Below are 15,771 nucleotides of genomic sequence, written 5' to 3' on the forward strand. Positions count from 1 at the left end.
ACGCTAATTAACAGTTTTTGTTGAATGAAACAACTAGCTTTATCTTCTATTTTGAATATGATCAGTTGATTTTTTTTCCATCTTCCAAGACAAACTTTCTAATCTCTCTGTGATTTATAAGGTCATAAAATATGAGTAACAGGCTAATCTAATTGTGCCTGTAGCCCTGTATCCTTTTATCTTCTCTGAAAAGTGCTGACCTCCCAGAATACCGGAGGTTTATCTTAGTTTTGGACTGAAGCAGCTGTGTGAACACCTCCCATCCTCCCCCATAAACCTCCAGCTACTGCTGCAGTCAGCCCCTCTGAGCTTCTTATCCCTATCGCACATTATTGATTGCATCTTATCTTTGTTGTTTTAACACTAAGATTTATTGTAGTGCTCCATTTCTGTGAAAACAAACGTCTGAGATGTTTAATATTCCTCTCCCTCGCCTCGCTGACGGCAGACTCACCTCGGGGTGTTGACCCAGACGATGCCAATGTGGCAGAAGAAAATACACTCCTTGTCTTTCTGGTTCTCGCAAGAGCAGCGTTTCTCCCGCCGGTGGGCCATGTGGGTGAGCTGCGCTGTGGGGCCCTCCTCTGCCGTGGGACCCATAACAGAAAAGGTAGAGGCTGCAAAGCAGATGGGAAAAGGTGTTAATTTAGACTGATCTTTATTGTTTCAGAAGCTTTAATGAGAAACAAACATCCACAAAACCATCAACTACAACTCTACTGTATAACAAAGGAAATTGTGTGTGGCTCCCAGTCCTAAAACAGAAATTTATTTATTTATCCAAAGTTTTGACCACAGGGGGGAGAATAAAATCACTAATCAGTGCTCCAGAAAAACAACAGTTTTATCAGATTTACAGCATGGAGTCTCTGTAGAGGCAGGATTTCAACATCTAAATGAGGCACTGGCTTAAATTGAACATATCCTGCACATTACCAGGTCTATATTTATATTCTACTGGAATATTTTTGCATGATGTACAGTTAAAATCTCCTTATTCATCTTTAACTGGCCTTTTATGCAGCCCCTCAGTTCAGCCTCTGTCTGAAACAGGCCGTTTTAGCTCCTGTCTCTTTAAAGGTGCAATGTGTAGGATTAAGTGGCATCTAGTGGTGAAACAAACTGAATCCCCACCCCCCCCTCCAAGCATGTAGGAGAACCTACGGTGGCCACCAAACCCACCAAACCCATGAAAGGCCCTCTTTAGAGCTAGTGTTTGGTTTGTTCATTCTGGGCCTCTGTAGAAACATGGCGGTGCAACATGGAAGGCTCTGTGTAAGAAAACCCACTCTGTATATAGATATAAAGGGCTCATTCGGTGGTAATGACAACACAACAAACTAAAACTGATGATACATTAAAACATACTGATTCCATTTTTGCCAAGTCTGTTCCGCTAGATTCTGCACACCTTTAAGGTGAGCCCACTCTGTTCTGATTGGTCAGCTTCAGGAAGCTTCCTCTGCCTCCAGAGGCTACGTAAACAAACTATAGTAGCAGGATTTTCATTTCTTTTTCTTCTTCTTTATTTGAAATGGAAACTTCTCAAATCCACCTATACATGTTGGAGCTGAATCAGATTTGAAATATGTGAGTGGACAATGTGAAGAAGACGTGGAAAAACCTTAGTGACAAAGGAACGTACAGCCATTTGTAGGCATATCTCAGCTGACTGGAGGAGTTGCAGCTGGGGGGGGCGTGTTGGTGTCTGTGTTTGATTGACAGCAGCTGGCAGGCCAGCAGTGTTACACTTTATGAATGGAGACAAAGTAAACAAACTGCAGTAGCTACAAGTCATGGACAGACTTACTAACAGGGATTTTGAAGAGCAACGACCAAAACAGCATTTAACGGGTCTGAAGTGACATCTGCACACTACATGCTGTTTAATGTGCTGCAGCTGAGCAGCTAATTAGCTGTCTAGCCTGCTAACTGACATCTGTGGTGCACTTTTCCCCGGTGAATATTTGTCTGGTGGCTCGTTCAACAAGCTAAGATGCAGGACAAGATGTGTGTTCATGTTTGTAAATTAGATAAGAAGGAGTCTTTAGCAGGAAAGCTAATGTGGGTTGTTGTTCAGAGTCTGTGTGCCTCTTGTGTTGTGTAGCAGGATGCAATCAGGCTCAGTGTGACCGTCTGCTCTGCCTATGATAGAACATGTTATCGCTTAATGCAAGATTTGATTTGCTGTATGGAAATAAGGACTCCAGCTATTTGAGTGGAACAATATTTGATCGGAATAATGTAAAACTAGGGGGAACCATCAGGAAACCAAAGAATTTTAAATATAAGTTTCAGATTCAGGAGAACACAGGAAGTGATTTACAGACCAGATATGTTGCTGTAGTAGAAAAACTTCAGTTTCAGTTGGACTTTAATGTCAACTGTATACTAATATAACATCATTTGGCTTTAAAACTGTTAAATTGAGCAACAATTAATTTTATCTGTACATAGACGCCTCTCAGACGTTGACAGTCAATGGTACAGCGCTCTGCCTCTGAACTGTACAAACTTATACTGTCATGTATATCTGGTTCTTTCTCTCTCTCTCTCTCTCACACACACACACACACACACACAGAGCCCATAAAGCCCACAGACAGACTTTGATCCTGCTCTCAGTGCACACAGAGGAACGTTTGAGTGTCTCAAGAGGAATTTACATGATTTATATGTAGCAATATAAAGAACAGACTTGTACCATTTATGGTGAGAAGAAGTGTTATTTTGTGCATCAAATATTTAAGCTTGGTTTTTTATGTAAAGTCTCCAGAGAAGCTGCTATTAGTCCAAAACGCTCATGCTGCAGCCTTTCCTGCTCTGACATCAGTGTAACAATGTGAACCTTACTCAATCACAAGCTAATACATGTTTTTTACTTAGTAAAAGAAAAGGAATGCAAAAAGTTTGCAACATAAATCAGATAATTAACCACAAGTCTATAAACGACATATCTGAAATAAAATGTTTACTATTGTTGAATTTTATGGATTACTGTCATGATCGTGATCCTTTCTGAAAGGTAACTCTTTCATATTTACCATCAGACAGTCAACATTACTCTAAGTGATACTAAACTAAAGATACAGAGGCACAGACTAGGCAAAATGTTATAGAAAATTGTAAATAAAGTTATGGAAAATATCCATTCAGCTGCTTTAACCATACTTTAGTTTAGTTTCATCAAATATAATCCAGTGTTTTGCAGAATTGTCCAATTTCAATGTTCTTTCTGGAGATTAAGTAGCTTTAGTTTCAGCACATTGTTTATCTGTCCGGCTGCAACTTGTTTTGGTTCACTCTCAGCGCTCTCATAGCGTCGTTTTCGGCTGCAGCAGGAAGCTGTTTTCAGAGAAAAAGCTACTGTACACTACCTGCTCAGCACCAAATGACAAACAGAAACAGTTAGCTTTAGACTAGCTGGTGAACATAGTGGAGTATTTCGCAGCTAAAGAGCCAGATATTTCCCTCAGGAGTTGGTAGAGAGCAGAAACAGAGCTAAAAGAGAGTGAATATTGGACTTAAATTCACCAAACTGGTGGTCAAAATATCAGTTATATGCAGGTTTAAAGTCAGAAAAGGATTGTTTGGATTTTAAAAAATCACTTGGGAAAGTTTACAGAAAAGATTGTGGTCATGTTTGAAGGAAACCACCGTTATGAAACAGTCTCCCAAATCAACATGACAAACTTTATTGACTCATCCTGACCTCCTCCCTGTTGCAACACTAATAACAACATCACACTGCTTACAGTCAGAGGTGGAAAGTGACTAACAACTGCACAATTTTTAGGTAGTGGCACTTGAGTGTTTTCAGTTTCTGTTACTCCACTACATCTATTTGATAACTTGCAGATTTAGATTAACAATACAAAATAGGAACGTATTATTATAGGTAAGAATCAGATAAAACTTTATTGATCTCAGGGGGGTCTCACAAGCTAAATCTAAATTAAAATCAGCCTAAACCACAACTTTAAAGTGATGTATACACTAATGCATCAATAATTATAATCCAATAATATACTGTACATCATTCTGAAATGGGCCATTCTGCATGATTTATACTTTAAGTATATTTTTATGCTACTTTTGTACATTTGCTCAAGTGAAAGTTTGAATATATGACTTTTACTTGTCATATCAATCATATCACTTACATTATAAGTGCATGAAGGGATCTTCTAATGGTCAGTATGATTACAGCAAGAAAAACATGTTTCAATGTTTATTCGGGCTCCTGACTGTTGTTTTAAGATATAAATATAATAAATTGTGAACTCCTCCCTTAAGTTAAAGATCTGTGTACTTTCTTCACTGCTGCTCTCAGCTTCATTATGTGACCTGGACTTCCGACTGTAGTTAAGAGGATAAAATCGGCACACGTCACATCGCAGCGCTGCCCTGCAGAGACACACCTGTTGTCGTGTGAAGTAGTTTGTTCACCTGCGTGATCCAGATCTGTCAGCAGCGCTGCTGCCTGCCAGACAGACATCATCTCATAAAGAGATAATGAGCGAGAAGAATGTAACTTCTGTTCTGCTCCAACCTGTGTTCACTGTGACTTCAAACAGCAGAGTTTATGTCTTTCTTATCATTGCCAGACACTTAAGCATTTTATAAAATTGCATGTTTATCATCATCAAAACATGAGCCAAATTAAAATACACATTTAAAATCATGATAATGCCACGAAAAAGCAGAACTTTATCATTCAAGCAGTATAAACTCACCCCCCCTCTCTCTTTCCTGCTTCAAATTTTACTTTATTTCTTTTTTTAAAAGAGTTTAATCTTGAGTTTTTGTATATTTATTTACTTATTTACTAACGTGTGTTGGTTTTTGTCGAGATTGTTCTGTAACCTTGTTACTTTTTAAAGCTTTTGCCCACTTAAAGCCTCAAACTTTCCAGACTTGAAGCACCATTGACTTCCACTCACGCGGAACTTCATCATTTGAAGGTTTTGTGACGTATCCAACAAGTTTTCCAATAATCAAGCGGTAAAATATCCTTTTTTCTATACTTTATTTTTATTTTTTGTATATTTTATGTATTTATTTTTGTTGAGATGTGCATTTTTATGTGATAAATTCATATAATTTTTTGTATTTTTTTACTGCTGTGTGCTGTTTTTGTTCAGATGTTGATACTAAGAATAACTTGCTCTTACATGTTTCCTTTATAGTGACTTTTTGTCCACTTAAAGACATCCAGACATGAAGCATCATTGACTTCTACTCACTTTACAACTCTGACAATGAGGCCTGATGAATGGGGCGTTTGTTGAAGCAAGAATGTCAGAAAAACTGCACTTCGGTCCAAAGAAGAATAAAATTGTTCTCTTTTAGCAGATAAGAAAATAATTACAGAACATCTGGTCCGTTTTATACAACTTGAGTCCGTGCTTAGCACTTGTATATAGAGGATTATGAATATTTTAGGGGTATTAGATCAATTTGAAATCAAAAATGTTATTGTCCAGATTGGCTAGACTTTTAAAAGGTGAAGACCGGAGCGTCACACCGCCTCCTTATCTGGAGTTTGTCTTGCAGCGTGCATACACAGAAAGCAAACACAGCCCTCCTCATGGTTTGCATGTTTCCGCGCTGCCAAGTCAAACTGGGCAGAACTGAAGTGTTTTGTGCTTCTGCTGAGGAGAATGATACGGGTTCAAATCAATTTGGCAGGGAGATGTTGTGCTTTTCATCCACGGTCATCACATATCCTCCGAAAAAACAGACACATGTACAAACATGCACTCATGCAATATCCTGGTGAGGTTAGACAAGCAGCAAAAGGTTGCAGGTTCAAATCCTCGGACTGAGGGGGGGGGGGGAGATCTAGTGATGCTCTCGCCTTTCAGATGTTGAAATGTTTTGGAGCAATTTTCAACTTTCAGATTTTTATCTCGTCCCCTATTTCATAATATACCAACATTTAACAATAACTGATAAGGAAATTACAAAGTTCGGATGTTATTTTAGGAAAATACTGTCAGTTCTATGACAGCATAATTTGTTCAAACGCCAAAAAAAGTTCATTTTTGACGATGGAAATAGTAGTTTGACAAAAGAACTCAAACTCCTCTTATACAAGACCACCTTTTTATCACATGACAGAAGTTAAATACTTAGGTCACAAGTACTGACAACTAACTAAAGATGACAACTGAGCAAACATCTGCTGATGAATGAAGTGCACAAATAATTGACTTAAAGTTTATTTTTCCCTGACAAGTAACTCTTATGCATATCCTCCAGACTGGACTACTGCAATGTGCAGCTTCACGTGGATCCCTGGCAGGAGCATCCAGAAGCTCCAGTACATTCAGAGCAGCGCTGCCAGGATCCTGATGAGAGAACACATAACATCTATTCTGTTTTCATTGCACTGGCTCCTTGTCTCCTTCAGGATTGACTACAAAGTCCTGCTACTCACATACAAATCCATCAACAGACAGGCGCCTCTCTATCAACAGGAACTGATCATACCAAAAAAAAAAAAACCTCCATCTGCAACCCTCAGATCTGCCAGCAGCTTGCTCCTCTGGGCTCCCAGTACTAAGCTCTGCACCATGGGGGGATTGAGCCCTCTGCTCTGCTGCATCACGCCAGTGGAGCAGCTTTCCTGACCATCTGAGGGCAGCACAGACCCTAGTCTCTTTTAAAAAAAGGCCTAAAAACCTTTCTATTCATTCAGGAAGGCGTTTTCATCTTAACTCTTTTATGTTTTTATTGCTGTAGCACTTTCAGACTCACCATGAATGAAAAGTGCAGTACAAATTATTACTATTATTATTTACTACTTTCTCTCAGAAGAATAAGTGAAAGTAGTAAGTAGTCTGACTTCGGTGTAAAAATTCACACCACAGACTTCTGGTTTGCATTCTGTCTCCTTCCGACAGCTGGATTCCTTTAACCCAAACTGAAATATTTCCCAAACCAAAGTCAGGTTTGTGTTTAAACTCAACCGAATGAAACATCAAAAAAAAATCTCTTATCTGAATAGTTTTGGTAAAGATCATGACACTGACAAATGACTCGAATCACTCTTGGATACCAAAAAAAACTAAGATAAAATAAAATAAAAGACAAAGATAATACAGAGGGTTCATGACCAGTAGATTAGTTAAGTGAGTCATGAGGCGGGAACATTACATGAAGACAGATCGATCAGTCACTTCTCAGGCCGTTTTTACTCGTGTGACAGTTTACAACTTGCAATCACGAGTTCCCTATTTCATAACGTATACACACAACTCTGTCGCTTTTACTTCTTGACCGTTATATCGTTATATAATAACGTGAGGAAGGGAATCGATGCATCTTGAAAGCATTTATAAAACTAACAGTATAACCGTCCTCCCCTGCTGCTTTACCAGACGCCAACATCTTGACTGCAGCCTTGATCTCTGACTCTGAGATAGCTCTTTCTAAATATCTTCTACCAGGCATCTTGAATTATTGAAATATTTATATTGAAAACATCATCAACATCCTCTGAGCTGTATTTGCATTCAGAGTTTTTTAATAGTAGTATGTTGTGTTATGTTAAATTTATTTGATCAGGTTCAAATATCAGAGCGTGGTTGTTGTCATGATTGGCAGGAATCGAGGATTTATTCTCCATTTGTTTCAATCTGAGAACATTTTATCACCACTCTCTCATTTTGACAGTCGATCAATCACCTGAGTCGCCTCTCAAGCCAAAATGACAGAAATTTTTTCGTTTCAGACCTTCCAAACTCCTGAGATCTGCTGCTTTTCCCTGTTTGATGATTAACTGAATATATTTGGGCCCTTAAATTGAGAAAATTATCTTGTCATTTAAGTGTAAGGACTTGTGTAGGAGAAACATGCACACATTCTCACATCCCATTGATACATACAGACTCAGGATCTTTTGTGAACTGAACCTTGAAAGACCTGAACGGCACAACGTGGGGAAGCTGAGAAAGGTTCAACTTTATGCGAATGTCCTCTGATGTGCAGGAAATATCACGCTTGTCTTGATTCCCTCATGAAACAGAGGCAGAAGAGTTCAAATTAGATTTGAATTAGACATAAAGTTTTTTCTCTTAATTCTTCTCCATCTGCATAAAAACACATCTAATAAAACGGAGGAAAGCTTTATCGGGGGTTGAATAAGAAAAATGATGCATGGAAACACATTGCTCAACAAATCAACTACTTAACTACCCAATCAGAACAGAGTATTTAAATTAATATAGTATATCATCAGTTATAAACTATACATTTAAAAATATACAGTACAAAAGTATACCTAGTGGTGGAAGAAGTATTCAGATCCTTTACTTAAGTAAAAGCACCAATACAGCAATATACAAATACTCCATTACAAGTAAAGGTCCTGCATGAAAAATCCTACTACAGTAAAAGTACATAAGTATTATGAGCTTGATGTAGTTACAGTATTGCAGTAAAAGTAGTGGTTTGGTCCCTCTGACTGATATATTATTATATATGACATCATTATATTATTAATAGTGAAGCATCAGTGTTAGAGCAGCATGTTACTGTTGTAGCTGCTGGAGGTGGAGCTAGTTTCAACTACTTTATATACAGTTAGCTAGTTTAGTCCAGTGGTTCCCAAACTAGGGGTCGGGGCCCCTCCAAAGGGTCACCAGATAAATCTGAAGAGTCGTGAGATGATTAATGGGAGAGGAAAGAAGAAAAAACAAAGTTCTGATACACAAATCTGTTTTCAGTTTTTGGACTTTTTCTCTAATCTTTGATTTTTGGTGAACTATTGGATCATTTGAACATTTATTGAAATGAAACCATGTGAGAATTTTGGAGAGAAAAATCACTATTTGGTGGAGCTGTTAACAACTCATAGACATGTGAAATGTGACCCCGACTACACACTGCTTTTAAAATATAACACATTTACAATGTGTTATATTTTAAAAGCTTGTTATATTATCCATTGTGTCAAATCTTCATCTGAAAAGTAACTAAAGCTGTCAAATAAACGCAGTGGAGCAGAAAGTACAATATTTCCCTCTGAAATGTAGTGGAGTGGAAGTATAAAGTAGCATCACATGGAAATACTCAAGTAAAGTACAAGTACCTCAAAAGTACAGTACTTGAGTAAATGTACTTAGTTACATTCCAACACTGAGTATACAATATATACAGTTTACCAAACTCAAACTGACAATCCCTCACAGATTTTAAACTCTGCATCCAGCTGTGTGGCGGTTCGAGTTTCTTCCCTTTGAGACATCTAGAATTTATGACGTTATACTGATACAGAAGTATCACTCATCATGTCCTCCCAGTTTTATGAGCTGACAGATGGACAGGTCACTCAACTCATCATCAGCCATCAGGTTTGTCTACAGTGAAAAGTGAAAAGAACTTTTCATATTCATCAGCTGTCAACACTTTAACTCCTCGCCAATGTAGTTTAATATCATGAATCATCGCTTGTTATCTTTTCTGTCTTACTTTTGGCTTTCCACTTCTCCACATCTGTTATTTAAACAACATTACAATCAGTTACATCCGTATTTTTTCTGATAATATGTTATTAATACCTAATTTATGTTCACCAGCTAACTATTAACTCACTGAAACTTGTTATAACTGCCAGTAAGAAGGCGGTGAGGTAGCTGCCTCCATCTCACCTCAGTCATCACACGCGCAGCAGCGATTAACTCAACAAATTATTTCAGAAATTAAAAACATGAGGCCGTGGCCTGTAGCTTAACTTAAAAGACTCCCGTCCAATGACGGATGACCTCATTATAACCTGCACGTGTGGGTGCCTGAGGCAGACGTGTGCAGGTGAATAATGCAAGAGCAGCCATGAAACAGACTGAGCCCGTTTCAAGGAGCATGTGGTGCATATATTCACTCATTTTTCACTAAAAAATACAGAGATTTTTTCATAAATGTACATAAACCGATGTTCAGTTGGATGTTATGTATCTATACAGTGACAATGCTGGCGTATTGATGTTTAGCAGAGCAGAGATTTCTTCACATAGCTTCACCTCCAAGGTGCATGGAGAAGGAAAGAAGTGCTACATTTGTGCTACAAAGAACATTTTATGATTCAGTCTCATAATGAAAGAAAGAAAAAGAAAATGTTCTCATCCTAAAGGTATTGTTTATACGTTAAGTGTTGCTGGAGTGGGATGAGGTGAAAATCTGTACCAAATTTCATGGAAATCCACCAAGTAGTAAAGTTGAGGTGAGATATTCCACTCAGAGCGACAAATTGAATCTCATGTAGGTGCTGGAAGAAAAGTCAGTTCCAAGGTTACGTTTCCCGCTTTGTGCGAGCTCAGTGTGAAGAACAAGGCAATATAATCTTTTGAATCCTTGTTAAACTCCCACTGTGGTCAGAACATGCTGCTCCTGAACAAAAACACCAACTAAAAGACGTTAACACCACACAATTATTATCTGCCACCGACAAACCACAGTATGTGCTCCAATAGCGTCGACAACAATCCTGGTAAACATTGAAATCCATCAGATTTATCGGTGGTTTCCACACCGCCATGGCCAATATTTCAAAGACAACATTAATAAAGAGAACAGAGATGTTAACGCCACAGAGCTTTAACTTCACCTTTACAGTCTATTAACAGATACCAAAAAGAAACACACACACATACACATATATATGTATATAAAGAATGTTCTCTTGGTTTAGAAAGCCACATTGTGCTCAAACAAATGATGAAGTGATTTAATGTTCAATGGGAGCCAAGAGGAAATAAAAAATCTTGCGAGGATTTGGAGGAAACTCGGGCCAGATTGGAACAAGTTTTTTTTACTCAAAATTAAAGATTTTACACAAATATCTCCACCTTTATGCAGAGTTTTGGCTCAGCGGCTGCCATTATACTTTCCTAAAAACAAGAAGTGTAACCTGGATGTTTGCCAACCTCTCCCTCTATGTGAGTGAATGTGACATCAGACTGTAAGCTAAAGGTTTTTATGGTTTCCTTGCTAAAGGCAACAAAGCTCACTTTATGGAAGTGAACATACAACTTTTTCCGAGACGTGTTTTGCTTTTGGCACTCGTTCAATCCTCCGAGCAGCACCTCATTGCGATGCATGCTTTCTTTACCCATAATTTAAAGGAAAGGGGAAATATTTGTATGCCCATAAGCACGTATACCTTTGCATACTTTATATACATGTGCAAGTGTTCGTGCAAAAGTTAGTTTGTATCTGTGGGCTCCAGAACAAAAAAGGCAAAAAAAACCCCTCTCTGTTCAGGCTCCTACATTGTTTGAAGACTGCCAAGCCAAAGTTTAATCTCTTGCCCTGTTATGAGAGAGTCTGCCCGGCTCCACAGGGTTTGACAATATTTGACAATATAAAGGCGGATCAGCCGCCTAATACATGTGCTGGCTGTTTGGATTGGCAGGAGTCGCTCTGCAGGTAGAAGCCGGAAATTCAGTAACGCTTATTGCTCTACAACGGCCTTCCTCACATGTATCACAGCTTGCACATGGCCGGGCAATGTAGGTATGCAGCGCTGTCGTGTAAGCGGTTAAAGAACACAGTTGTGAGGGTTTAAACACGCGAGCGAACATTTCATGTCCATTTGTGTTGTTCTAGCCTTGGTGGACTCAGGATTCTTGGGAGGTAATAAAGGTGCTGAGGCCGAAACGATGGCCAATGTATACCCACAGACTAATTTGGATCTGTTAAAGCCCAAACATCTCCACTTGGATTCCCTTGACAGGCTGGAAAAGATTTATTGTTGCTGAAGAAAGTGAGACACGCTCGCCTCTCCATCAATGGTCCACCAGCGAACCACCAACTATTTTGATAATTAGTTAATTGTTTTGAGTCAATTTTCAAGAAAAACTGCCCAAATTCTCTGGTTACAGCCTCTTAAATGTAAATATTTCATGGTTTCTTTATTCCTCAATGATGTAAACTGAACAAGACATTTGAGAACGTCATCTTGGGACTGTTTTGGGAAAGAGTGATCATCATTTTTCACAATTTTCTGACATTTTATAACCCAAGCAATTTGACAGATTGATTGATGATGAAAATAATTGTTAATTGCAGGCATAGACCAGAGACTGTAGTATGAGAACAAGGGGGTTATTTCCACTGGGGTTTTTCAAAATCTTATTTTTGTCTCGCTCACTTTTACATTTTAAGGTTGATTTTCTGACTAAAATCTCTGCAGACTGTGTCCTCTGACTGTCCAGCCAGAAAAAATCAGATGAAAGAAGATATAAGTGTTAATATGCTCATCTGAGTCTCTTTACAGGCTGTTTTTAGTTCCTTTGACATGAACTTAGATGTTAGAAAACGTCTTTCTAAAGCAAAGCTCTAATATGAGAGGTGGTCATGTGACGGTCACAGAGATATTAGAGGAGAGAATATTACAGCCTACAGTAGGTGATGTTACATTGTCAGCTGGACAGAAACCTGCAGAAACACACTGAGGCAGCTGTTGACAACGACTACTGACATAAACATCAGCACATTGAAAAAACCTCTCAGCAAACTGGCAGCCACAGAATATTCATTTTGCATTAAGTTTATTATATATTTCATTTTAATTTATTTCAGTGTCATATTTAAACCTGCAGTGCTGAACTTTTACATATAAATGAACGTTCGTTACATTCAAGCTCTTGCCAAACGAGTTCACACAACGCTGATTAAGCCTATCACTGGCAGATAAATCTCTCTGCATTTCACAGTATACAGAGTTTTTAATCTGGTGTCTGCTGGTGAATGCATACTGCACATGCTCTGCCCGTAGAGCATCTTTCTTTCGCCGGCTGAGCTGCCTAACTTCTGGTTAGCTCTCTGCTAACTTAAATGGGGATAAAATAATTTAATCATGCAACTTTCCAAATGTTATCGGACCAAATGGATCAAATTCCGATAGTGAAATAAATCATTTTGTGCTGCTTGTGTGATGCTCAAAGCAATTTATCCACCGCTTAACAGCTGCATCAGTAGGATACCCTCAGTTAAACTTGTGTTCATGACTCGTACAGGTCGTAACAGGTCTGAACTCATAAAATTAGCCTCAAATTGTCTTAAATCCCTCACATGCACATCTCTTCATACCATTCTTGCATGCATGTGGTGGAAGAAGTATTGAGATCCTTTAAGTAAAAGTAGAAATTAATCTAATCTAAAAATACTCCATTACAAGTAAAAGCCCTGAATTCAAAATGTTACTTTAGTAAAAGTACAGAAGTACTATCACTCTTTTAGAGTGTTATATTATTATAGTTTATTATATTGTTTGTTTTTATCACTTACAAATACTTGTAAGAGCATTTTAATGTTGTAGTTCATCAATGTGGAGCAAATTTTAGATACTTTGCGTAGATTAATGTTAATAATACCATAATACATATATCATGTATAAGTGTATCATAAGTTTTTTTTATAATATCAATACACTTTATTCATATAGCACCTTTTACATAAAGGTGACTGTATTATTTCATGTAAAATCTTAATCTCAAAAGTAACTATAAGTGGCAGATAAATGTAGTGGAGTAGAGGTACAAAGTAGCATAAAAATGAAAATACTCTACAGTACAAGTACCTCAAATTTGTACTTGAACACAGTACTTTAGTAAATGTACTTAGTTACATAACAGCGCAGCTTGCATGAGGCCCATTGTCTGACTAAAGTGGTTACAGGTTATAGACATATGAAGCTTGAGTAAGTGGTTGAAATCGGACACTGTTTCATTTCTAGGAATCACATGCCAAAAAGATTTGGAACCACTTATGTTTGAGGATATATAATGAAGGCATTGAGTGGATGATTGTTCTCATGAGGATAGATGTACCGTACATGGATGCATGTGTGAACCACTCGCTCTCCCTCAGAGGGGTTAGACGAGAAACAACATGGCGCCAGCTTTTTAAGAGGGAGATATAAATTCATTACAGCTATTAGTGATGGATGGTTGTCAGCACAACTCCTCTGCTGACATAAAGATAACATTTTTACAGACTGGATCCTGGATATTATATATCACAGGCAAAGATGATGTTGAAAAAATGAAAAAGTATTCAACACGAAGCTCAAAAATAATGTTTCTGGCGTTGTGCCTAAAAATGCGTCCTGTCTGTTCTTAATTTTATGTCAATCATGATTTTAGGAGCGTTTACGAGAAGAAACCAATATTTAATCAGTGCTTCTACTGATAATATTAATATTAAACACAGTTTAAGAGATTCTGGTTGCTCCAACTTGATAACTATTAGATGGATTGATATTAAATTCATTTTCCTCAGAGGATGAATCTGAATGACTTTGCTGATTCAATGCAAACAGTCAGATATGGTTAAAAACCCAGGTGTTCATGATTTCCATCTTTACCTAGTTACTTAAAGTTAGTATAAAATGGTAGCCTTATTTTAAAATGTGAACTCTGCAAAAGGGTCCTAAAAGTCCACATACATCGATGGCTACATACATGATATTATGCTAATAGACTGCGGCTAAAGCTAAAAGAGCATGGAAATAAAGGAGCAGTATTGTTCTTGTAGTGAATGTTAGCTAGTTAGCCCTAAAGTGCAATATTATCAGGAAAAATGTAGGGTCAGACTGTTATTCTAACATAATTCTGTTTGGATGTCTGCAACAGAAAAACACACTTTGTTAAGGAGCACAAAGGTTAGATTTATTATTTATTGTTTGGATTTTCAAACATTATGTTTCACTTTTATAAGAGAAAAGGCTTTGAGGATGAGAACTGATCAATGAGGACATACAGTAACGCTATCTAACATTGGATGGGGGTTGCTGGAGTCTAAACTTTCCCAAATCCAATCCAATTTGCTAACGTTCCCCCAAACTCTTACACAGTACCATCCTGGACCAGTCCTGTTCATGTCCTGAGCTGGGCTACCCCCTAAGTCTATCTATAAGACAGTTTTCATGCACAAACGCCATGCGTCCACTGCAGAAGATTCAGCTTGTTTCTGCAAATACCACCCTCAACAATAAAACACCAAAATGGGTAAGATGAGCAAGTCAACCACAGAAAACCAGTGAAGAAGAATTGGTATTCTATTCCTGTTTCCTGCTTCTTAAAATATAGTTTACTACGAGCAGATTATAACAGTTTGAGCAGAGAGACATGGTAGGTAGCTACGTTTAATGCTAAACAAGTCAAAGTAGACAATAAAGAGTTCCCGTCCACCATTGTTGTAAATGTCACTGTGTTTCTTCTTCTTCCTCTTCTTCTTCCGGTGAAGCTGCCACTATCTGTTTTGTTAGCAATATGATAGTGTTTCTACAAAGCTCCATCTTCCCTGTACACACTACAACGCCAAGCTGGTGTTTTCACATTTACACACTCTGGAGGCCATTTTGGAAAAGCCTGCTGTTTTAGTCTGGACGGAGGGCCAAAACGGAGAGAATAAAGACGTATTTATGAATTTAGCTGGCTCAGTATGGATATGGTCTAAGTTAGCTAAGGCATGTTGGCCTTGGAAGAAACACTAAGTTCCTGCTTTAGCTAGTAAGCTAGTTTGCCAGGTACGCTAACGTTAGCAGCTGATGTTACACATTTGCTCTTGTGTTGTTTTGGGTTTTTTTCGAAGTTTGATTTAAATTTAAATTTTTATTTTGTCACGAGCCTTTAAACTCTACAAATACCTGCCTTACCATTTTACAGTCACTAAGCTATTACTGGATGATCGTCCATCATAATTTGAAACATATTTAAGCCACCAATGATGTTTTGGATGTTATCATTTTTAGGTCACAGTTGA

At 38.0% G+C, this 15,771-nt stretch overlaps 1 protein-coding gene across 3 annotated transcripts in view; it reads right to left on the reverse strand.

Annotated features, from left to right (window-relative positions):
* si:ch211-202p1.5 (uncharacterized protein LOC103909337 homolog) overlaps positions 1-15,771 on the reverse strand; it is a 34,518-nt gene that overhangs the window by 9,066 nt on the left and 9,681 nt on the right. For all 3 annotated transcript variants that reach the window (XM_042390816.1, XM_042390818.1, XM_042390817.1), the window contains exon 3: positions 455-617. In XM_042390816.1, the coding sequence (XP_042246750.1) occupies positions 455-617 (163 nt within the window). The remainder of the gene's footprint in view (positions 1-454; positions 618-15,771) is intronic.

The sequence above is a fragment of the Thunnus maccoyii genome, chromosome 17 (genome assembly GCF_910596095.1).
Source record: "Thunnus maccoyii chromosome 17, fThuMac1.1, whole genome shotgun sequence".
NCBI lineage: Eukaryota > Metazoa > Chordata > Actinopteri > Scombriformes > Scombridae > Thunnus > Thunnus maccoyii.